Genomic DNA, 26152 nt, shown 5'->3' on the forward strand with positions numbered 1-26152 from the left:
AAATGGATAAAATACAATGGTAAGATTTTATTTACAGCATAACATGAGCTATTCAGTATATCAGCCAAATCAATTTTAAAAATGCTTTAGACCACCTAAGTGCCACAAGGTTTAAATTCCACTGTCCAGTCAAATAAAATCCCCAGGATAACTTGTTGCTATCCCAGTGGCAAAGATCCTGATCTGTGACGCATCATATGCAGCTCTAGGGTTTCAACCGAAGCCGTTACTAGCATAAAATGGGACTTAAAGAGAGTAAAGTCCATAGAGCTCCAGTTCTTAGTCAAATCCAGCATTCAGGATTCAGCATGCAAGAGTAGTATGGACACATATGCCAGCATTGTAAATGTTGTACAGAAAATGCACTGAATATGTATTTCTGACAAAAAAAAAAAAAAATCAGAAAAGAACAAAACAATAAAATAAGATGCATCTGCTAAAAGCACTGTTTCTCAGTGCAGATGTGCTCCTGCTGCTGGGAGTCTGGTACCAGTTGTTGGCTGCACACAGAGCATGCTGGGAACTCATTTTGTCGTCACTCTCCCCGTTGCTAAGCAGAAAACCGTCTAAAGCAGCCTTCTTGATCCCTAAATCGGAAGAGCTGTGTCAAGTCTGCATGACATGTAACTTGAAATGATGCAGGATTAGGCCACATATGCATGAGCCGCATAGCAGAATTTATGCACTAGTGGCATTCTTGCATGACAGAAATAGATACAAAGAAATAGTTATTCAAAAAAAAACAAAACAATGGAAGGCAATGAACATTCTCACACTGCTATACATCCAAATACCAGAGCCATCCCCATCAACAAAAAGTTCAAACGAACCATAGTAAACAGAGTAATATGTGCAAGTTTACACTTTGTATAATTAATTCTTCATAAAGAAAGCACTGGACATAACACATAGGTAATTATACAGTCACCCTCTTCTTCCTTTCTCAAACAGTGAAAAATTACATTCTCAGTTAACCTGCAACCTCAAGTTTCCTTTTGAGGCTATAACATAAGTAACCCACTTCCTTTCTTGTATACTTAGAAACTGCACAGCTGCTAGTTTAGAGACAGGTTTAATATTGTGCGCATATGAGAAGTTGCTTCTGATATTTCACAACATCTAGTAGAACTTGTACAATATGCTTTTATATCTGTATGTAGAGAAAAAGGTAGCCCTCATTAACATCTCACCTTCCCTCAGTTATGGCTGTTGTAAGGTCTAATGTTTATTATACTGGAGTTATGACAGGCCATAAAAATGCATTTGCTGAAACAACACAGAAACAATAAGAAACTGAAGACTCTCAAACAGTGGAAAACAGTGAAAAGCAAGTTATCCGAGACGTAAGAAAAGGCAGCTCAATTTGATACAAGGCATACATCTGTGCGTCATATACACACACAGACACACATACACACACTGACAAGGTTGTTGGTCTTCTACAGTTTCAATGATTCAGGGGATACATTACCAAGTTAGACCATAATCGTAGTGGAAATCATACATCATAGACCTTGTACAGACTTTAGTCAGCTGATGCTTTTTCCCAATTTCCCAAGACAAAAGTGTGTGTGTGTCTAATCTCTTCTAGTGCCATAGCCATGCAAAACTCCCAGCAGCCTACAGAAAAAGAAATAAAATATTAATCCATTGGATTCATAGTTTAAGAGTGGGCAATTTACTAATTAACTCGTTTTCCATTGCTGAAATGCTGTTTAGTCCCCTCCATATTCAGGTGAACTTCATTAACTTCAATCCAATGTTCCTCCAGTCACATACAGTGGAAGTTCAGACAGAGAAGGCGCACCAGGCTGATGTTGCACCTACAGAGCCTTCTGCTGCCTCATATGATCTGGGTTATGAACCAGAGGAATGGACACTAGGAATAGGGTAGAATTTAGAAACTCTGCTTTGGGCAGTGGGGTTCAGGCATTCTGATTCCCCACTCATTTTAAAGAAGACCTCCTGTTCTTGCATCTTCCGAGTGAACTCTTCTTCAAGAGCCTGGAGGACACATGAAAAGTACCACACGTGCATTACAGAGATATCCAAAAATGATCAAAGGCTTAATAGTGGATTTTTTTCCCAATATTAAGTGGTATTTCCACAGCATCTGTAAAAACATCTGTAAATCTCTACTTGGGCAGTACCTTCTTCCTGGGACGAAGTTTCTCTCTCCAGTCTTTAAGCTCTTGACTGTGCTCCTCATCCAGCTCCTTCAGCTTCTGAGTCTCATGCTCAATTAGCACATGGCACTTCTCATTCTAGATTCACAAATGAAAGAATATCAGTTATTTTGAATGTTCACACTGAGACACATAGCTCAGGACTATTAAGTCATTTTAATAATGAGTCTGCTTATGATACAGATAACGAAACCTGCTGTTTGCACAAATGAGAATGAGAGGGAAAAAAAAAGTCTTGGCTGTTTAACCCAGACTATCAATAGGTATCCATATTACTCAGTAGTCAGCACCCCCCCCAAAAAAAACAAAAAAAACACCACCCCACACAATCAATTATTAAATCGATATTTACAATGAGCAGACAGACAGGCACATGTTTTGTTTTTGTTTTTTTGCAATTCAATAACCAAAGGGTATCCTTTGAAGCAAAATTATCTTGGGAACTTTATATTGGCGTTGGAATGCAAGAATGAAAACATCAAAATACTGGTTCTGCTCAGGGTGAACTGACTGAATTTTTTTATTTTGTTTCTAAGCCCTGCTGAAGGCTACTAATAAGTTCTGGCAAAGCAGCATGTCTGCAGATATTGTTAAGTTCAATGCATTATTTTTCTGAAAGACCTTTTAAATGTCATTTAGGAATAAATTTGCAGTAATGATGCACCAATTACAAAAAAAAATAAAATTAATAATAATTAAAAACCTTCACTTACAGGTATTTAGAAAAGAATGAATAAAATGCTCTTACAATACGTGCCTATAATGGACGCCTTGACAGCTGCTACCCTAAGACCATGTCCTAACAGCAAGCACAGCAGGCGACAGGTGCACTTTTTTTTTTTTTTTTGATGGATGCCTGTTTCTATTTTGAGCTGAGCTGGTACTGTCACATACCAAAAATTTATGAAGAGAAACTCGTCCATGAGATGGAGAAAAGAAGGAATCTATATGACCCTTTCTCTAAATGTTACAAGGGCATTAACAGAAGTGGGGCAAGTGCACAAGTTCACTGTAGCTCTATAAAAGCATGTCATATGCAATAGGTAGAAAATAAACAGCAATTTTCTCAGTAATTTTGACCATGGCATGATTGTTGGTGCTGGTTTAAGTATTTCTATAACTGCTGATCTCCTGGGATTTTCACACACAGCAGTCTCTAGAGTTTACTCAGAATGGTGCAATTAAAAAAAAAAAAAAAACAATAAAAAAAAAAAAAGCAGCATTCTGCAAACAGAAACGCCTTGTTGATGAGAGAGGTCAATGAAGAATGGCCAGACTGGTTCGAGCTGACAGAAAGGCTACATTAACTCAGATAACCACTCTGTACAAGGGTGGTGAGCAGAAAAGCATCTCAGAATGCACAACATGCCAAAACTTGAGGCGGATGGGCTACAACAGCAGAAGGCCATGTCGGGTTCCCCTTCTGTCAGCCAAGAACAGAAAGCTGAGGCTGCAGTGGGCACAGGCTCACCAAAACTGGACAGGTAAAGACTGGAAAAACGTAGCCTGGTCTGATGAATCTGGATTTCTGCTGAGGAACACAGATGGTAGGGTTGGAATTCAGCACCAACAGCATGAATCCATGGACCCAACCTGCCTTGTGTCAACAGTCCAGGCTGTTGGAGGTGGTGTAATGGTGTAGGGAATGTTTCCAGTTAATACCAATCATCTCTTGAATGCCACACAATTGAGTATTGTTGTTAACTATGTGCACCCCTTCATGGCCACAATTTATCCATCTTCTAATGGCTACTTCCAGCATGATAATGCACATGTCGCAAAAGTCATCTCACACTGGTTTCATGAACATGACAATGAGTTCAATGTTCTTCAGTGACCTTCCCAGTCACTGGATCTGAATCCAGTAGAACACCTTTGGGATACAGTAGAACGGGAGATTCACAGCATGAGAGTGCACCTAAAAAATCTTCAGGAATTGTATGGTGCATTGTGTCATGTCAACATGGACCAGAATCTCAAAAGAATGTTCCCAACATCTTGTGAAATCCATGCCACGAAGATTTGAGGCTGTTTTGAAAGCAAAGGGAGGCCCTACCCAGTATTAATATGGTGTTCCTAATAAAGTGCTTGGTGAGTGTATATCTCAGTAGTACATCAAACAATTTTTTAAATGTACACCCAGGTTTACTTCCCTCCAAATTATGTATTTGTGTGTGTGTGTGTGTGTGTGTGTGTGTGTGTGTGTGTGGACCTGTAGCTGTTGAAGCTCTCTGATGTTGGAGTCACACTGAAGCTGAAGGTCTCTCATCTGGTTCTCATGCTTCTGGTGCTGATGAAGTCGCTCATTCTTCTGTCTCTTCTCCTCCTGTGCAGCAAACTAACCCCGAAAACCAGTGTGACAATATACACTAGTCCTGTGTACTTAGCATACAAATTAGTATCAACATTTCTTTCAATACCTTCTTTGTGCGTTACCTGCTTAATTTTCTCTCTGTCCTGTTCCGGAGTTCCTGTGCCAGTGATGCGCAGACTTTTCTTAAACATGGCCATACGAGTCTTTGCGTCACTGCGCTGGATCTTTGGTAGTCGAGCTCTCTCCTGAGCCTGCCTGTTTTTCATCTCTTCTATCAGGCGCTGGTTATAACCCTGCATCTGCTCCATCTCCTATTATTTAGCCATGGTATAAGAGGGACATCAGTGCACATACAGAAAACACAAGCAATACACAAAGCATTAGCAGGCACAAAAATAGAAGTGAAACTACTTAATTTGCTCAGAATCTTGATGCTGGATGGTTATGCAATTAATAAAGGTCATAAATTCATTGTTAATGGGACTTGGCTAGCTAGTTAGAATGCTGGCAGTTAAAACATTCCAGACCATTTGCAACAACTGAAATAATTTTACTATAAGGGACTCGCCATACAAATAAAAAAATATATACAACAGGCAAAAACACAAGGCTTCTCACAGAACTGAGTTAGAGTTTCTGCAAGGTATTCTTAAATGCAAACTAGCTTCAAATTTATATACCCTGTAGGTCTGCAGGATGTTCAATTTTGCTCTGTAGTCACATATAAAATTAAGCAATACCCTTAAGAACTACTAAAATAAGTGGAAATTAAGAATTTTCACTAATTTGTTAATGTTAAATTTTGTAATGCCTGCTTTATTCACCCACCTTGTCATGTCTTTTTAGGAGCTGGTGCCTCTGCATGAAGTACTGATCTTTCAGCTGCTGCTTCAGCAACTGGTGCTTCTCCTGCAGGTGGCGCTCCTCCAACTCCCACATGGCTGCCTCACGCGCTGTATGCAAGCATGTGATAAGATGAATTTGAGAGAGAGAGAGAGAGAGAGAGAGAGAGAGAGAGAGAGAGATGGAGCAAGATGAAATGATAAATAGACCGAAATCAACAGGAATAGAATAGACACACTGTCCAACAGTTTCAGCCAGAAAAGAAAGCAGGCAGTATACAGGTCCAGGCGTGTCAATAAATAGCCATTGCATCATGCTTCCGACAGTGTCTGACTCACTGCGGAGAATCACTCAATCACTTGCCAAGCCATATTTGTGTCACAACCCAAGGCCTAACACTGGTCTTTATAAAGTCTTAAATGTGCTGATGAACTGACTAACAGGGAAAAAAGAACTGATACTTTTGATTAGTTTAGTTTTATTGACCCTAATAAAAGAATATTGATAAGTGTTCTTTTTAATCAAACAGAACATGAAAAATAAAATGTGGTAAGAGCTGGATTGAGGAGATACTGCTACTGCCACATCACCACTTTGCTGCACAAATGTAATCTACATCAATTTTCATAGTGGTATTGGCAGCTTGTACATATTTATATATACAGTTGGGGTTACAAATTTACATATGCCTTACAGAATCTGCAAAATGTTAAAAAATATAAATAAAATAAGAGGGATCATAACAATTGCATTTTGTGGATCTGGAGGAGGTTTCTTAAGAACAGTGGGCAATTTAACTGCTCAGGACAAACAAGCGACTCATGAACACTAACTATCACAAAACATAAAAACAGTCGCTGATCATCCAGGTACAACACACAGTGTTAAGATTCAAGCGTATGTAAAATTTTGAACTGGTTCAGTGGTGTTAATTCAGTTATTATTTTGTCTTGTGGAATATATGTATACATCTGTTATGTGAAATAGATTATTCAGGGCAGTACTAAATAAAAAAAAAACTAAATGAAATTATGATCCCTTTTTTTTTTATTTTTTATTATTATTAACATTTTGCAGATTCTTTAAGACATATGTCAACTTATGACCCAACTGTATACACTTGCAATCTTCAACAGCCAATTAGTCAAAATATCTGACCTCTCATAAGCTGCTGCTTATGGTTGAGGCAATCTCTTTCTATGGTGGCGATCTCTAGTTTGTGCTGCTGGATGATCTTCTTCAGAGCGCCATCCAGTTCCTGCTGTTGCTTCTGCAGAAACTCCTGTTCCTGTTGTTAGGATTGAATAAGAGACAGGAGGGAATGCAAAGACAGACAACATCAGCATCAATTAGTACCTTAAACTGCAGAATGGCTACACAACCATTAGCAAACTGTCACAAAACATTACACACGAAAAACAGGTAAAAGACTAGCACAGACCATAGTACTGTTTGAAAAAGCATGGAGAAAAAAGTCAAACAAAATTACTAACAGTAATAAATGTCTTGTAGCAAGACAACATTTACATCTCGTGAAAAAAAAATGGTACAGTCCAGTATGGATGAATGGAGCATATTCTAAGTTATAACCAGGGCTCAAAGACAAAATGTTTTCAAAAATCTTAATTGGTTCGCTCTGACCACAATTAATAATTTAACGTTTCCATTCTTGCTTTCCAACCACAAAATAACGTTCCTTAACTGATTAGAATAAAAAATTACATTTAATTAGGTTCCATTTACTCAGGCTGTATGTAAGACCAATATGATATGAAAGCTATTAGACCCAGCAGCTGTGTTTGCATTGATAAGGTCAGGTCCACACACACACACACACACACACACACACACACACACACACACATGAAATTTTACTGTTTATGCTCCAACATATAGCTATAAAATAGCCCATAATAATTTACCAGAGATTGTTATTATTAAAATAAGGCCAAATGCAATGTTATACATTCTGAATGGGTTATTAAGGGGTTATCATGGGGTTTGCTTCTCTGCTGAACGCATACTTTAATATAATGAGGTTTAACGTTAAGAAAATACTTGCAGTAAATTTAAATTACATTGTTTCTTCATCCACAAATTGAAGCCATGTAACATTATAGTCTGTGCTGCACAGCTCATGTAAAAATGATACACTGAATGAAATCACGCAAAACACAATGTGGATTCAAAACATCCTGGAGTTTACAGGAGAGACATGAATAATAAGATAGTGGATTACACAGAGCAGAAAAATAATATTATTAACCGGTAACAGACATTTCAAATTAACGTTTCTGTTCCCGAACAAATAAGGATGACTTATGTTCTTGTTTTCATTCCTCATCATTGTTCAGAGCCCTGGTTAAAACACAGGTCTACATTAAGATAGAGTACAAAGTTCAGCACAATGAGTAACACAAATAGCATTTTTTAAAATCTGAAAATACGATTCTCAATAAATCATTTACTTTAACATTAATCATTTATCTAAACTCTTCACCAAACATTACACTGCAAAGTACATATTACCACAATGAGAGAATGTTTTAGTGTTGTTACCCTACGATACAAGTCCTACTGTAGCCACAGTGATGATCAGCTTTTCCATTTGTGAACACAGAGCCCAGTGGCACAGATAAAAAACAGTGAGAATGAAATATACAGGAACTCGAGTACATTTGAAGTAAATAACAGAGCACAGTATGTTGTGTTCAAAGAGAGACACTGCACCATAACACAACAGCGACAGCACTCCAAAACACAAGAGCACCACCCAGCTCACATGTGCCTTCTCCATCCTAATGCAACGCTAAAGTGTCATTAGTCAGTGGAACACATTACAATTATTCATTAATTGCTTAATGCAAAGATCAAAAAAGGAATACATTATATAATAGGAATATCTTTCTAAATATTACACAACAAAGCCATGTCAGTGGATGTATGTAGTTTTGTAGTGGCCTATACATCAGTTATTTAGTTAAATAAATGACTTTCTTGAGCAAAACGTTTAAATGTTTGGTGGTAGGCAGGCACATATGAGCAGGGGGGTTGGACAGGGAGAATAAGGGGCAAAACTTACATCCTGCATCTGAGCGTTGAACAGAGCACATGAGGACAACTGAAAAGACTGTATCATAACCTGGGCCACACCCTGTGGAGCGAAACACAGTGCACTCTACCACGTCAGGGACAAGTCACTCACACACTTGTGGCATGTTGCCACCCTCCAAAATCTATACACGCCCCACTCGCACACTTTCAGATTCTCACACTCACTCTCAGCTGCTGGTGGCTTAAGGTTCTGGGTTAAGAATGCGAGACTACCAGGTAGACAAGAAGCAGTAAACACAGATCCTGAAGGCTAAGAGGGAAAAGACTTGTTAAGCAGTAAATGAGTTTGAAAGTCAGCAGGTGATCTCCAGGCTGTTCCTTCATTAATTCAGTGTCCTTCACATGCTTTGGATTTGAAGCAAAAAAGCAACAGTAGTAATATTTAGTCAGTACAAATTAGTCTGTTAAAACCTGGTCAGTTGAACTCGGACATCCATTTGCTCCAAGAAGAGAGAAAAGAAGGGACTTTGTATAGTATCATCTTAACATGCTGCGTATGGAAACAAGCTCTGTTGGTGGAGCCGCTCGATGTCCCAGGGTGCCCTGTGTTACCTTCTGGCTCTCACTCTTAGTTATGCTATCATAGCAAGACTTGCAGGAGTTCCTGCTTGCACTCGGCGCACAATGTACATCTTCATCCATTACAGGAGAAGAGCATACCTAATAATCTGCGTTTTCTCTCTCTCTCTGTCAAGCTGCATGTTACTCCTGAGGTACGAGTGTGGATGGTACCACTCGGACACCCTAAAGATGGCTGTGGATGTTTTCCTTGGATAGCCTACTGACTGCAATTGCTAAGAAAAGTTTACACTCAAGTCTCGATCACTGAACAGTTGATAACTTCAGTTTGATACGATTGACTTAAAGGTAAAACTGGCGCACATATTCAAGGCCCTTTTAACAAAATTGATAATTTAACGTTTCCGTTCTTGACTATACTTGACTCTATAGTATACAGTTATTGAAGAGAAATGCTTTATAACACATAATCCGGTGTCACCCAGAAGAGGATGGGTTCCCTTCTGAGTCGGATTCCTCTCAAGGTTTCTTCCTCTTGTTGCCACAGAGTGTTTTTCCTTGCCAATGGACAGTGTCATTGTTAAAAGTGCTATACAAATAAAAGTGAATTGAACTGAATTTAAGTTTTGTGTTTTAGGTTTAAAAATGGGAACAAGTTTAAAATACAAGATAGTCACCTAAATAACTACAGAAAAGAGGAACAGTATGGTTTACTATTGTCTGTATTGTCTGTTGTGCCCTAACCACTGAATTCCCAAATGAAGCTACCTTTCAAAACTTGCTAATTGCTGGAATCAGTGTTGTCTGTATAAGAATGGCTGTGTCCACATAAATACACATGTAATGAGCATGTGATGACATATGAGTCTTTACCTCTTCTTGCTGAATAACAACGAGGTCTTCCTTTAAGCGTTTCATAAGCTCTTTTCTCATGTGTTTGGGGGACATGCCGATCTCCTGTTTGACCTACAGTGTACGAGTATGCAGATGGTTGGGAATTTTGCTGTGTTGAGGACTGAGCACAGCTGATATTATGTATTAGTCATGCAATAATAAAGTTTACCAGTCTGTTTATTAGTACCACTGAAGCGCTAACCAGAATCAAGCAGCTCATGGATGATTTAGTGCAGATTTATATTTGAATGGAGATGTCCCAGAAACCTTAAGAGTCAGTTCTCTGACTGGTAAGTCGATTCTGTTAATGAGAAATGGATTAGATACCACAGTATGTATAAATCAGACACCATGGTAGAAAACAGATGAGTAGCAGAAACAGAATAAACAAAGTTTTAAGAATAAGAGAAGGTTTTGTATGTATTGATTAACCATTACCCTCATTATATTATTGAAAACATTCAACTTATCTAAATCTCTAAAATGATGCACACTGCAATAGAACTGCAATTATATTCATCGTGAATACAAGAAAAGAAAGGAGGAGTGGTACTCAGTACTCTCCAGTTGTGAAAGTAGCCAATTAAGTCCTACTGAAACCTCAGCAGGCACATTTTGCACCTAGAACCTTAATCCAAGTTGTAGGACACATCTCTGCACTTTTATTGCATTTTTCACAACTTTTTCACGACTGACTGCTGCCTTAGCAGCTATTCTACAACAACAGAACCAGTCAAGTATGATCAAAAGGGTCCTGAGGTAATGATATAGATTTTACTCACTGAGGGAAATGGGCTGCTACAAAATGTGAAATATGGTAGCATGTTACTGGGTTTATTGCCAGAATATAGCCTAGTGTTACAGAATTCATTTTCCCCAATATAAAATTTTACAATATCGTTTAGTGAGCACCATTTTAGAGATCATATCTATTATAATTATATAAAAGTAGCAGGGGAGAAAAAGCATTTTACTATTAAACCATGAACCAGCTGAAGCCCTCCACCACAGCACCAAGTCCCAGACTTGCCCATTCACACAATCATCATCATTAGTAACAATTAAACATTATAAAATATGTACAATAAAACATTAACAATATATTAATAAATATGCAAAAGTAAACAGGGCATCTATTAAAAATAACAGAGATAATACACATTAAACATTCAAAATACTGTATACAGTTTGTAGATGACTAAAGTTTAAATCATCTCTTACACTGTTACAATAATTCGTAAATATGAAATACCACCCAAGCTGAACACAGTACAGTGCAGTTAACTGCCATATCTGGGTGATTCAGGAATGGCCATGCAGAGGGAAAAGGAGTTAAAATAGCAGCTTAATAGTGCATGCAGAGCACTGGCACTTAGATAAAACTTAAGGCTTAAAATTCTATTCACATGTCTATTTAACACAATTTTAGCATCATGCCAAGGCTATGGTGGAAAAAAAAAAAACAGAGCATACATGACCCAGATGGAAAACCACCAATGTAAACACTATAATAAAAGCACCGTTAAATATTATTCAGATAAAGCAAACTTTCCCTTTAGATGATAACCATGAAGAAACTAACATGCAGAAGAAGAAATGTTAAAGAAAAATGTTAGAGTAGTTAAACTCAAAACTGAGGAAGAGTTTATGTTAATAGCTTAGGCTAAAAGTGAACTGTCGGAGCAGAACAGAGCCAAAGTGTAAAATGTGTTGATTACAGTGAACCAGCATTTTGTCCTGGCTGAATAAAGTAAAAACACAAAGGCACACAGCAAACAATGTGCAAGATGACCTTGAAGACAGTTTCAAAAGCAGCTGCAAGAAGCAGTCCCTGTGATCTGAAACAAAGCTGCAAGTCTACATTCATTGTAGAAACATCCCATGTATGCAGCTTTTGTGACAGTCACACACCGAAATAAAGAATGTAGATGAAGCTGATTTATGCAGCACAGCCCCTCCACCATACAAAAGCAGACCAATATGGCAATAAGCTTTTAGAATATTTCTATACTGACATGCTTACAGTACTAAATATGACTGCTCTCTCCCACTTACCTCTTTCTTGCGATTCTTTAGCATGTTCTGGAACTTGGAGAGCTCCTTGTCTTGCTCAGATTTGATCCTCTTAGCCTCATCCCTCAGACGATTGGTGTGGTCTTGTTCCATACGCTCAACAGTCTGCTTCTGCTGCTTCTCTAGGTTCTCCACTTCTTGGTCATACTGACGCTTCTTTACCTAAGACAGAGAGAGAGAGAGAGAAAAAGAGTGAGAGGTACGCTAACCTGATGAAAGCCAGTACCTTCCAGGTAACCTGAGCTCGCTGAATTGGGCCTCTTGTGTAACTGAGGTCACCTGACAGTCTGTACTGCCAAATATAATGTTCAGAATATATATATTCTTTTTAATCTCTGAGTGAAGTACCCTTAGTCCTCTGAGATCATGTGACATGTTAATTTTCAAGAAAAAATATCTTTCCTTTAATTGCAGTGTGCCACAAACTCCAAAACTGCTGCAGTGCACAGTCCCGATTCTCTAGTTATGAAGGGAAAACACTGAATGCTATGGACTTTGACAATTTTATGTTAATGACCCTGCTGCAAACTAACTAACATGTACTGTAAAGATATGAAGGCACTGACTGTCATCTCCTGCTCAAAGCGCCGGAACAGTTGCTCTTTCTGCTGCTGCAGCTTATTGGTAAGCTGTTGATGGGCTCTTTGCTCCTCCTTCTGTAGCAGCCTCAGCTCACGCAGCTCCTGACGCCTACAGCAGGACCACACAAGACATCATTTCACTTAACACAACACAGTGCCAAGCTAAAACAAGTCAAAATACACCACAACAGCAGCACTAAAATACAAGATTTGACAAATGTATCTTAGAGCACTTTCACACCTATTAGTCTGATTACCAAGAGAGAAATAGATACTTTTTCGTTTGTTTGCGATTTAGTTTGGCATGTTTTTACACTGCACATAATTAAACAAACCAAAAAAGCAAAGTCTTTTCCTGAGAGGTGGAAATCTCAGAAATCTCAAAAATAAGCCAAGCACTGAAACATGAGATAATGATATAAATAACTTATTAAAGTACCTTCAAAGTCCCACATGAGGACAAAGCCCCAACCAAATTAACTGGAAAAAATCTGGATCAGTAACAACTGAACAAATCCACAATGGCAATACACAGTCACCCAGAGAGGACACGGTAGCATCATGTGAAATATAATCATGCACCATGTGTATATAATATTTGACAATATTCAGTTCTGTATTATTCAACTCTTGGAATATATAATTATGAATTAAAAAAAATTATGCCCAGATGCTTAATAACAGTGCTGGAGGTCGCTTAAAACATTACCTTAAAAACCGCAGTTCTTCATTCTTGGTGTCATTATCAGTAACTATTTTTGAAGTGGTGACGCTGACCTCCACCCCATCCACCATAAACTTGCGCGTCTTTTTCAGAGTCTTCTTCTGGTATTTGGCATCCTGTGCAAGTACAACCTCATGAACACGAGCAATTTCATAAAAGGTGAATAATCTATCAGGGCACATTGTGATATTCTTACCTGTACAGAAATAGATCCGTCTTTACTTCTGGACAGGAAGCTGGAGATAGAAAGGTTCATGTCAATGCTGTTGGTATCTGCTGCAGAGCTGCTTCCTGAATCAGAATCCTTCTCAATATCGGGTTTAATTGACACAGCTCTGTTCTGGTCTACCTCATCCTCTGTAGATGCTTCAGGGGATGCAGATTGCTCATTATTTGTTTCTGGGGTTTTCTTTGACATATGGTCTACCTCATCCTTTTCTCCATTAATGATAATGGCAGGTGACACATCCATAGAGGTCTTACTTTCATTCACCATTTTCTCTGTCTCAGCAGGTGTATCTTTAATAACTGTATTGGTCACTGACTCTGTTTTGTTTTCCACTTGTATAGACTCCTTAGCATCTACTTCATTTTTAGGTTGGTCCTCTTCAGCTTCTGGCTGGAGCTTCTTTTCTTCCACCTCTTCCTTTTCCTCCTCTGCAGGCATATCAACACCAGTTTCTTCTCCCACTTTCTCTTGCTGTACATCCTCTTTCCTCTTCTCTGTCACTCCTTCAGTCTCAACCAAGTTCTTTGTCTTTCCTGTGTCATCCATACACACCTCACCCTCTTCAGTAACAGCTTCTTCAGGGAGAGTGTTCTGTGGTTCAGTTATTTCCACAGGTTCAGAACATTCCTCTACTAAGAGTTCTGGCTTCATTTCCTCTTTCTTCTCGACCTGCTGATCTTTTTGTTCATCCACCATTTCCTTTTCTTCCTCACAGCTCTCAGTAGGTTCATTCATCCTAGTCTGCTCCTTCTCCTCCTCTCCAGTCTCTTCACTGACAGTCACGGTCTTCTGGACAGCATCTTTCTGGGTCTCTGGAACTTCAGGAATCTTCTCCTCAGCAGTGCTTTCTGAAGTCTGGATTTCTTCCTGGCTTGACACACTCTTGTCTCCAGCATGCGAGTCTTTAGGACTGAGGTCTGCAGTTGCAGCTGCCTTTCTGCTCTCTTCATCAGCATGGTCAGGATCAGAGGAATCCAGAACCACAGCTGAGCTCCTCTTACTGTCCTCAGCTGTTTTGGGTTTTGCCTGTGGCTCAGCTATCTCAGTGACTGATTCCAGCATAGACGCATTCTCAGAAAGCTTCTCGTCCTCTAAGCTGCCAGCGCTGATTTCAGACAGTGCACGCTTATGTCCCCGCACATCCTACATGCACAAAGAAGAAAAAATTGTTGTGAATAGTATTCTACATAAGACACAAGGCATTAAATGCATAAGACAGAAAGGACACCAGACCATACTGACAATAATTATTTACTAGTTATTGAATACAGATACCATCTGTGTGTCTGTCTCCTCTTCTTCCTCTTCTTCTTTGCCTTCCTCAAACTCCTCAAACACTTCTGCTTTAGCTTCAGCAATCAGCTCACGCAGAGGTCTGTTATCATTTACACTTAAAACAAATGGATGCTGAAATAAAATAAGATAAACCATTAAAATATGTGAGAAAATATTATGCCATTTTTTTTATGTAGGGGCCCTTTTGATGCTTTATGGATAAGTCACCTGTAGGAGTTGTGTTGAGCTCCATCTGTGGTCTACATTCTTATCCAGAGCTTTCTTCAGGAAATCACTGAACTCTGGAGACCTGTTCAATCCAGCACAGAGTCAAAAGAAAATGCATGTCTGAACAAAAGAAACTTGAATGTTTCATCACTCAGATTTAGAAAAACACAACAATCAAGTGAGCTCTGTGCACTTTCAGGCTCCCCATATGGAGGTGCTCTGGGTAGGCGACTGCTAAACTGATTCATCATTACTCATTTCAGCTGCCTGCAGCCTGCACACATCATTATGTCAGAGATTCACAAGCTCTTTGTTTTTAAAAAAAAAAAAAAAAAAAAAAAAAAAAAAAAACCTACTTGTTGGCTAATGCAACATTTCTAAGTTCAAATTGTATTCTACCTCACTTATAGTTGACTAAAAGTGTCTGGCAAATTAATACATGTATATCGTATGTACTATACATATAAATTAATTAAAACAAATATTTCAAAAAAAAACAACAAAAAAAAAAAAAATATAGCTGTGATTCTGCAGCCATACCATCGGGAGGGCTGCATGAGTGTAGGGGGCTCAGACTTGGCTATTTTGAGCAGGACTCTCATAGGGTTCATCTCGTGATTGGGAGGCTCAATCTGTGCCAACTCGATCAGTGTGATCCCAAGGGACCAGATGTCCGCTTTGTAGTCATACGGTCTGTCTTTTGATGTCTCACACATCACCACTTCAGGGGCCATCCTACAGACACAAGGGGGGTGAAACAAAAAAGATTAAGAGGGGAAAAAAGTAGAAAAAAAGATAAGACAACTAATGTCTTAGCAGAGAGTTTTATAATTGTTCTGTTTTTGTGTCCTTGGCATTACCACTCCTCTGTTTACAACATAAACTGTATTCAACAATATATTTGTCTTGGAGTTTTCGGGAACAGATGACTAACCAGTAAGGAGTCCCAATGAAAGAGTCTCTTCTTTGTAGAGTCCTAGTGTTTTTCGCAGACACTCCAAAGTCAGCTAAGTGGAGACATTGACCCAGATTAGAGATACACGTTTGATGACAGGTAAACTGGAGGCAACAAGACTTAAGAAAGGAGCCTTTTTCAGAAGCTGCTGTTGTATTCCATTGCACAATCATTGTCCAATGAATATTAGTCTCTCTTTGCAACCTTGATGTTGTCATATTTTATATATAAATGAATAATATTTGCTCAGTGGAACCCTAACAAATTATAAAAGTGAACGTAGCTGAGAAAAAACCCTCACCCAGCTTGACGTCACCATCTGAAGAAAACAGAATGTTTCCAGCTTTCAAGTCTCTGTGGATGATCTTATTCTCATGAAGATAAGCCAGGGCTTCTAGGGTCTGTTTACACACCACACGGATCTGTGGCTCTGTCAGTGGCCGCTCCAGCTCTGGATACATGTGCACAAAAATATATATTTTATTTTATGCAGTTCTATATAACTGTACATACTTATAAAAATGGTTTAAAAATACTTAATCATCTTGTTATTTCTGAGGTTTAACCTAATTTTCCAGCTGAAATCATGCCGACGCCTGGGCTGAAGTGGCAAGATGAATTGAACAAGAGGTTTTTTTGTATGTTTGTTTTGAATTTGGAACCTCTTATTACCCGCTCCATGTAATTTTTGACTACAAAATAGACTTGCAGAAAAATAAGAAACTGTTCTGTTTATTAGTTGAATGATCCTTTATAATAGTCTGTTGCCCTTGGGTAGCTGATAACACTGCACCCTTGTGAAAGAGCTGTGACTGAGTCCCTGATAAGAGGGTTAGTGAGTTAGCAACACTAAAGGAGTACACTAACACAAACTCTTGGGTCTACAGCTCAAACCAAGCCATTCCCAATAAACCTATACACTATACTACTTCACTAATAGCACCTACAAGCACTTCAGTTTCAGGTGATAGATGAAGGTGGGAAGATATGAAAAACATATGTGTGTGCAACTAATTGTACAATCTGAATTCTGCTGTTTATAAATTTTGTTCAAATAATGACCATAATTCACTACAGTACAAGTCAGTCTTCAGGCACAACAGAGAAATGACTTCATGAAAAATAAGAACATGATCCATTAAATGTGTTGCTGACTGTGACCGCAATGCTTCAGAGAGGCATAAGGAACAATCTGTCTTTCCATTTTTCAAGTATAATCTACTTCCAAAACATTTAGTGGAAAAACTGTGCACAAGGCTTTAGGAACACATCCAAATAATACAGCAGAAAAAGGCTGAATTGCAGTAACCACTCCTTGAAACTGGAACTGCAATAATTACATGCCTGGACCTCTTCAGTGCTGAAGCGAGCTTAGCCTACTGTGTGGCAGTGAGGTTCGGTGGAATGAAGCATAATTTATTCGAGAGTATTTATTTGAGAAATGATTCAACAGTTCTGAAATATCTCTTTAGCCTGGTATGAAACAAAGAAAATAAAACTCACCCAACATGACAGCATCGACTGCACCTCCTGCACAAAACTCAATAAGTATCTATAAACAGAGGGAACAGAAAGACAGAAGGAGCAGAACTAAACTTTATTACAAACTCAATCATGTTACATACACTTCCTAGAACAATGACTAATTCATCTAATCAGAAAAAATTTAATAACAGCAACGAATGGACTACAAATACTTAAAAGCTCTTGACAAAATGGATGCTCACAATTATTTGATTTTGACCCCACACCAAATTAAATCCAGAGAAAATCAGAGAAAATGGCCAGATTTCAATCCAGATTTAATTTATTCCAAAATCCAGCAAATTCAGACAGATCAGGTACTCTGGTGATTAACTGAGACAGCTACTATTCAATTATGCACCATTATATGGAATTGCGGTCATTTGAAAGGTATTAAATTGCAAGTGATAGGAGTACAGATTTTGCTCATATATATTTGAAATCTTTCTCACAGATACTCCATGCTATGGGAATAATTATTTCAGTGTACTTAAAGCTTTTAACAGCTGAGTGACTTGAGATCCTTCTCCCACCTTTAAGTAAACATGACAGTGTTGATGGGAATCATGCATTAATCTCCTCTGATTTGCCTGCAGAAGCAAACTGGACCAGCGTATAATTAATTCATAAGCACTTTCTCAGCTCATTTGTAATGGTATATTATCCTCCCATATACACTGAGCATAGAGGGGGCACCATCTGAAACCACCTGCACCTAATTGCTTTGGGAGTTCAGTGGCCAAATAGAAAAGATCCACACATGAATGTGTAGAGAGCAGATTAAAACAAACTGAAAAGCCATCACTCATTAAGAGCAAATTAAGCAGCAATGTGCATAGAACGTTTTTCAAACTGCAAATTCAGGAAAGAGAAGTGTTCAGCATGATGAGCTTACTTGTTGATTACTTACTGACTGAGGGCTTCTGCAGAGTGAAAATTGCTGTAAAGTTCTCTACTCTTACATCAAGTGTAACGTGAAGTAACATGGCTTTCTTCACATCTTGAAGCATGTGCATATTTAACTACGTCTGTATTTAGATTCACAGCTCAGGTGACTTGCGCATAACCACTCAGACTTAAGTGAATAAATCTAAAAGAGAGAAGCTGCTTACCCATAACTTGCTCTCAAAGTAGAATGCGTCAAGCAGTTTGACAATGTACTGATGGTCACAGGAAGCAAGGATATCTATCTCAACCATGTAGTCTTCCAGCTCCTCCTCTGTCTTGGTGTCAATCACTTTAGCAGCTGCAAGTACGCCTGTTTGCTTGTTCTGAGCCTGAAACAAAACGATACATGCAAGATGGTTCAACAGACAGCAAAGAAGTCCAAAAACGTGCAAATGATCTAAACATGCTAAGTCTAAACTGCATAACAATATGAAATTTAGACAGAACACAGGAGGAATCTTTCTTTAAGAACAAAAAACAGGTAATTAAAGAAAGCTTCGGTATATAAATTAATAGTATCTAGATCTTATGTACTCCAAATATTTTATGCATTATACTGCAATATAGGTGTACAAGTAAAGTTACTTAACATTACATATTTTGTTATTGACTCAGAAGCTCACCAGTTGCTTAACTCTGTGTTTGGTTGCCTGGTGTGATGGCTTATTTATTTATTCCTTTATTTACAGTCTATGTTCATGTCTCTATTTAGCATTCAAAAATGAATGTGACTAATGAACAGTCTGCATTTGATACAAAGATTTATTCATCTGTAGCCCTACTATAGCTTCAATTATTGTTCGAGTTGAAGGCACAAGGTTAGTTCAGTTTTTACCCTTTATGCGCTTTACAACAGGCAAAGTGTCAATGGGAAAGTTTGCTTCATCTGACCTTATCTAATCAAGTGATCTTTACATTTAATAAACCTGTAGTGTTTTCCACGGGAACTGGAACTAAAATCAACGGGCCATCTTGACATATATTTAAGTTGAAAATAAAAGTGCCTCATCAAAATGTGCTGCCCTAATGTATATAGCTTTGCTGATTATGTGTTCTAATAGTATAGACAATGTTGCGCTCAAATGTGGAGATAACCAGAATTCCTGTCCGAGTTTAACCCTCAGAGGACAATGGCTACTTTTCACGCTACGATATCTAGTTTTATGATATCTAGGTTCATGGTGTCAACAACCCATCTATGCTTAAAAAATATTTAAATATCACCACATATCTATTTGAAACAGGATCATATTTACTGACTCTTAAACGTAGGTATCAAAAAACAGGCGAAAATAAGCAGACACCTCTAAGGGTTAAATTGAAATAGCTAACATAACATTTCCTAATATTAGAACATTTAATCACCGGATTGTAAGGGTTAAACATGCAGTGAACCACAAACCAATTGTTAGTTTGGCTTTGCAAATAAATTTGTCTCTGTAACTGGTGTGGATTTAAAATAGCACCAATGTTCAAAAAAGCAGAACCAAAAAAGCGGAAACAAGGCAGTTACATCATCAAGAGGTGTGGCACAAACAGATAGCCGTGGTAACCCCACTGTTCACTGTACTCCATATTTGAGCACAGATTAATCATCTATGCTTATACAAAGATTCATTTCAGTACATTCAAATGAAGACTCATTTCAGATTAAGTTCATGTCCAGTCTCTGATAAAGAGTGTGTACCATTAGCAGTGTGTTTTATAGCACATCTATTTTAAGTCAGCAATGGGAGGAGTGACACAAATCCAATCACTAGTTCCTACACAGCTGGAAGTGCCAAGCCTATTTTGGAAAGAGCTTCAAGTGTAATGTTTATGGATACGAAAAAAAAAAACACACACACAACAGTGGACACAGAAAGGAAAGAGAAGTGTGTGTGTGGCTCAGCCTTTCTATTTACACAAAGCTTTACATCATACACTCTCTCACACTGCTTTTCTTTGTACTAGCCACCTCTCCCTTCTGTAATCTTTGAGGAAACGGAAGCAGCTTTTACACAACTTAAAGGAGCCGACCTAACACAATATTCTGAAAGCTACAACAGACCACAAACAGCATGTCCAATACAGATAATTATAGAACAGCTAATTTTCAGAATATCATTAGGTTAATACGGATAGTTTGTACATTGTCACTGCATGTTTAGGCAATAGTTTAAGACAGCACACAACGTAAGATACTAACGATAAACATCTATCATCACGATAAAAAATACAGTAGCCTATTCACTTTGATATTCATTCAGTGTTGCAGCTATTCTAGTTCTGAGCCTGGTGTTTGCGTTGAGGGTGGGAATGTCATATGGAAGAGTCCTCTGGTGTGACACATGCTCACAGTATTCTCCCACACCCATCCACCTCGCTCTGCTGTGATGTAAAGATTATGGGAAGGGACATTTACTGAGAGCCTCTCCCACTGATCCGTCTGCTGAATCACTATGTGCCTGTTCACACTTCACTACACCTCTATATGAAGATGAAACATTAAAATAGAGCGAGTGTGTTATAAGGTATAATGTAACAGTATCCTACTGAACTTTATTTAAATCCCTCGTGAGGATAGCACTAAAGCAATGGCACACTAACAGCATCATAAATTAACCACCAGCTTTTAACTCAAGGTTTTTTTTTTCCACCAGCTGTTTTTTGTTAACCAATATACAATTGATTAACAAATTGTATGGAGATTATTACAGTTAAAGGCTAAAATGGTTCCATCACTCATTCAATCATTATTTACTATACAGACCAGAGGTATTCAACTAAAATTTATAAAGGTCCAATTACACAAAATTCCTTGTTTACACAAGGTGCAGATAAGCAACTAACATGACTGAATGGTGACAACAGCTGTTTTAAAAAGCTTAAGCATTAGTGATTAGTTATTGGCTATAAATAGATAAATCATTGTAGTTAAGTTTTGGTGCGTCACATTACTACTTTCAAGGAGAATAAACGCGCGTTCTCTCTGTTTGCTCTTTTAACATTCTGTTTGCATAGTCAAGGCAACAAGCCATGCCATTAGTTTACTAATCAAAACAGACAGGGTAAATAAAATGAAAAATCTATTAAAGTCTGTGATAACGCTCCCCATTCTGAATGAACATCTTGAGTACAGTAGCGAGCCTCTGGTCCAATAATCTGCCTTCAGCTAAATTATTTACATAAATGTGCGTCATTGGATAAACTGCATCAGAGGATCTGCTACAGAAGCTGTCATGGTTAATGTTTAGAGTCGCTGAACAATGGCTAGTACTCAGTTATACCTGCCTAAATACTTTTTTTGGGACTGCATCCAGTTCACGGTCCTCCAGTTCACAGCCCCTGATATACAGTGTTGTATATGGAGGCAACAGTAAAGGAGACATGGGGCTGAACTCACACAACACTTACTAGCAAGCGCACCAGAACCACATCATCACAAGTCACCATTATTTAAACAGTTTGTATGTTAAATCAACTAGTAACCAGAAACCACAAAAATACACCAGTATTCAAAGTGATTATCAGCATTAAATACAACACTATTAATACCTGTTGGCTTTAGATGTGTTTAAGCAACATTATGAATTATATTTATATACATAGTTGCATGCTACAGTATCCAGCCTGACAACTAAATTTCAAGCGTTGTAGTACTTAGTGAGGAAGTAGCAATGTATCAGCTGTACAATGGTTTATAGTGCATTATGGGTAATGATATAGTGCAATATCCAGTGAATATGATTCCCACTGAGAATTCAGACATCACTACAAAAAAGTGCACTATTTGGTGAATAGGGATCAGATTCAGACACAACAAAAATTCACCCTCTGCTCTTGGTTATTATGTCAAAAAAAAAAAGTGACGTGGGTGGCATCTTAGGAACACCCAGTCAACTGTACGGCAAATGTATAATGCATTCCACGATAGGGCGCACTAACAAAGCATTTTAACTATGTGATTGAGAAGCTATCCCTGAGAGTACTGACATGCATGACTGAGTTTTCAACTTGTTTTGAACTGTCTTTATGCCCACATTTTGACCAATAAATTATTAGTGATTTTTTTTTTTCTTTCATTAGTGTGCAGTTCACATGTTTTTCACTTGAATGCGTATGGTTAGTTCAGTTTTTAACCATTACACACATTATAGCTTATCTTTAACAGGCAAGATGTCAGTGGGAAGGTTTACTTCCTACTTTAATACATATTTATGTCTACTCAATTTATATTTTTCTGCAGTCTAACAGTTTAGCGATTAAATGTTCTAATGATGTATGAAATGTGCTTAAATATCCAGCGAACCAGAAATCCTATATGGGTTCAAACATACAGTGAACCACAAACCGTTAACTAGTTTGAATTTGCAAATAATCTCTGTGGTGTTGCAGGCTTAAAATAGCATCAGTGTTCAAAAAGGCAGAAGAAAAAAAAAGCAAAAACAAGAGTTGTAGCACAAACCTATGTGGTCTTTATGCCCTTATGATCACGAGTTCATCTGTACCACGTATCGTATTCCAGATCCAACTGTTTTGTCTCGTAGTACAGTTGAACCCTTGTCAATAGTCTTTTGTGTCTTACACATATAATAGGGGAATGCTGGTAGCCTATTACATTAATGAATGCAGGAGTCATCAATACCAGTCCTGGAGAGCAGGAGTCCAGACTTGCTGGTGATTTCGAAAGACACACAGTTCCCCCTATTTCAATACGATACCAATATCAGAGCCCTGCATAGGCAATGCTGATCTGATACTGACATCTTGCTCTCAGAAAGCTTTTGTTGCCAGGTTGTGCATAATGTTAGAGGTGAAAAGGTGACAATCTGAGCCAAATCCAATCTGACTGTGATACTGAGGATCACACTGGTACATCCCTGGTGATTCCTGTGTTCAATAATCTCAGTGCTAAACTGTATATTTCCTTGTCGCTGGGGTGGTAACACTGCCGTACCTTTAGTATGTATTTTACTTGAAAACAAGCATATGATTTAAGGTGCATAATTAGACATAAAAGATCACTGCACCTTTAAAGCTTTGCACACCACATTAGGGTGTGTCAATTTTGTAAAAGTGCACATATACAATATGGGGGGTGCTAAAAACATGCATTTTGACATGAGAAACTCAAAATCACTTTAAGTTTTAAAATTATATTATGTCTTGCTTGGTAAATCATTACTTGAAAATAATAAATATTTTCAAATTTTGGCCCAGGATTTCACTGAGGCCTATATTTGTTTTCAAAGGAACATCTTTAATGAAATTAAAACCTATGCTCTATTTGCCTTTTAAGAGAATTTTGAAGCACAGTTTATTATATTGGATATTTTTATTCATTAATTTATTGATGTCAAGCAAGACTTGATGAAACTTGTGCTTTAAGGTCACTAATCTGGTAGTTTCTTAATTGACACTTCCTAATGGTATTGTTCTCACATTGTTCGTGTGAATAAATGTTATATTACTGAAAACTTGTATTTTTACTTTTTTTCACCTGTTATATAGTGCACAAAATGTTCAAATTTACCAAGCTAAAGGCAGTCCAATTTCAAAATCAAAAGTTGTTCTGGTATTTGTATACCAAACATGTTTTTCTAATAGTAAAAACTGATTTTCACCCCAAAATTGACACGACCTACACCACATGGACCTTCCCAGGTAAAAGATTACAAGTAGAACCCAGGTACCACCCCAGTGATGAGGAAAAGTACAGTGTGGTACCTTTATTTCTGAGAGTATAACACTCCTACCAAGCCTGGGAAATAACCTGTGTGTTGAATCAGGTGTCTTTGACCAGGGTATTCACCAAACTGCTCTGCACTCTGTTCCTCCAGGACTGGAATTAGGGATCCCTGCACCAGGCTGACATATGATCAAAATGATAAACAAGCTTGCAAACTCCTCCACAAATTCTGTGCAAGAGTATGTGGTGAGTCAGAATGATCAACAGACAGAGACAAAATGGCAAACGTCACGGCAAAACTGAGCTGAGCAGCTTAACAGCCATGTGGCGAAAAAGGTGGTGTCTCTACCTAGGACATTTTACTGCACTGAGGAAAACAAAAACACAGTCTGCCATCTTTACCTTGTAGACCTTCCCAAAGGCTCCATCTCCGAGCTCTCCCACAATCTCCCACACTTCCTCCGGATTCACGTCTCTGTGAACGTGTTCGTATTGTTTCTTCTTCTTGTCGATGCCAAGCTTAAATATCTTCCGCAGGTTGAAAAACGACATCTTTTTTACCGCTCGAGGAGAATCTGTTAAATAAATAACTAAAACTAACTAACCCTTAATTCAACTAAGTTTGCTAACTAGCTAGCTAGCTCTTGCCACGCATTTAATAATAATAATAATAATAATAATAATAATTACACTGCAGTTAAAAGCACAAGATAGACTTATCTCTACTTTATGTTGGATGTGCCGGAAATTACTAGCCTACTGAGAAGTGAGCAGTTGTGATAAAGTGTGTAAGCTACATCCATAAACATGTCCATAACGGTACTGAATCATCCGACCGTCGATACAAAATAGTAGTCCTCTCCTTCAGTTATTTTCTCGGGTTTAGCAGTAAAATGAGAGCTGGTCCTTCTTCGAGAAAATCCACTTTCAAAAGAAATTTCGCTTCACCTTGTCAGACAATAGGTGCAAATCAATAAAACCGTGTATTTATCAAACAAATATAAGGAGTCCAAACGGAAGAAAACGGATGCTGAAGTCCAAACTGCTCGGAAAGCTGCTACAGCTAGCTTCCAGTCAAGCCACACAGACAGTCACGGCCCAGCCGCGCCGCCTCTCTCCAGCCTGTTCCTGGTTACAGAAAGAGAAATAAAATAGGCCTAAAACAAGAACCCGCACTACTCTAGCCTATTACCAGACATATCACATTACTCCGCCCGGCAGAACAGGTTGCTGTGTTGATTCAAAGCGCCCATCCTCACTGACAGGAAAAGCTCAGTCTGTTTCAGTCTAACTTCTGAAAATAGATGAGGAGCCGTCGCTGGATGGAGAAGGCGCGCGCACAGCGGTGATGAAGAAAGAGTCTGCGCATGCGCACTGCCGCCTCATGGTGACGCTCTAGTTCAGCAGGAACTAGAGCTGTTGAAGTGTAGCAGTAATGGTGTGGAGGGAAAACAGTCATGTGGTACAACTATGAACTGTATATAACACTATATACAAATATATTTTACATCTCTCTCTCTCTCTCTCTCTCTCTCTATATATATATATATATATATATATAAAGTTGAAATTGAGTGAATTTGAAAGGATTTGGAAACTGAAATAAAGTAATGAGACTGGCCTGGACTGGAAAAGTCACTTTCCTATAGACAGAAAGACAGAGAGATGGAATAAATGTCATACAACAGGAACGCTAAATTAGTCATTCCCCATCTAGCTCATCCCCTAAACACCTCTCCCGTTGTGAGCTTCCACCCTAAACCAGGCTACAACAAGCTTTATTGTTCACATTTTAATAAAAATAAATTAATAATTTAGAACAAATATTTTTTAAAACTACTTGTTTAACTTACTTTATTGGCCTACATTGAATGACAGCTCTTTTCTAGACATAGCTGGCCCCTAGTGTTTCAGTGTGGGTTTTAACACACTCTTGTTGATATTTTATAATGATTAGGAATATAACTGCAATGATACACTTTCCCTTGCCAGAAAACACACTGCACTTGATGCAGTTCCCTCAGTGTCTGATAAAGTATATAAAACTCTTGAAATGCTAAGTACTTTATTTAAA

General features: G+C 38.2%; 1 protein-coding gene across 3 annotated transcripts; it reads right to left on the reverse strand.

Moving 5' to 3' along the window:
- Positions 1-7: 7 nt before the first annotated feature.
- Positions 8-25458, reverse strand: slka (STE20-like kinase a). Of its 3 annotated transcripts, none has more exons than XM_026937810.3 (19): positions 24481-25458; positions 18572-18736; positions 17439-17487; positions 16237-16386; positions 15915-15987; positions 15521-15715; positions 14981-15062; positions 14753-14884; positions 13445-14620; positions 13234-13364; positions 12510-12633; positions 11926-12105; positions 8426-8497; positions 6502-6631; positions 5329-5453; positions 4623-4811; positions 4399-4524; positions 2151-2264; positions 8-2004 (listed from the first exon to the last, which is right to left on the reverse strand). In XM_026937810.3, the coding sequence occupies exons 1-19, from the start codon at positions 24628-24630 to the stop codon at positions 1858-1860; spliced, it is 3510 nt and encodes a 1169-aa protein (XP_026793611.1). In that variant the 5' UTR covers positions 24631-25458; the 3' UTR covers positions 8-1857. The 3 variants fall into 3 exon arrangements, with proteins under 3 accessions (XP_026793611.1, XP_026793605.1, XP_026793619.1); XM_026937804.3 differs by lacking the exon at positions 8426-8497 and adding an exon at positions 9850-9942 and having other exon boundaries at positions 24481-25457; XM_026937818.3 differs by lacking the exon at positions 8426-8497 and having other exon boundaries at positions 24481-25456.
- Between the last annotated feature and the right edge of the window lie 694 nt (positions 25459-26152).

This window comes from Pangasianodon hypophthalmus, chromosome 3 (assembly GCF_027358585.1).
Source record: "Pangasianodon hypophthalmus isolate fPanHyp1 chromosome 3, fPanHyp1.pri, whole genome shotgun sequence".
Classification (NCBI taxonomy): domain Eukaryota; kingdom Metazoa; phylum Chordata; class Actinopteri; order Siluriformes; family Pangasiidae; genus Pangasianodon; species Pangasianodon hypophthalmus.

Coding starts and splice junctions, on each gene's coding strand:
- slka (XM_026937804.3), bottom strand. CDS start 24,630: ATGTCGTTTTTCAACCTGCGGAAGATATTTAAGCTTGGCATCGACAAG. Junction 14,621..14,752: donor AGGAGACAGACACACAGATG/GTATCTGTATTC, acceptor TTGTGCATGTAG/GATGTGCGGGGACATAAGCG. Junction 12,106..12,509: donor GCTTTGAGCAGGAGATGACA/GTCAGTGCCTTC, acceptor TCTCTGTCTTAG/GTAAAGAAGCGTCAGTATGA.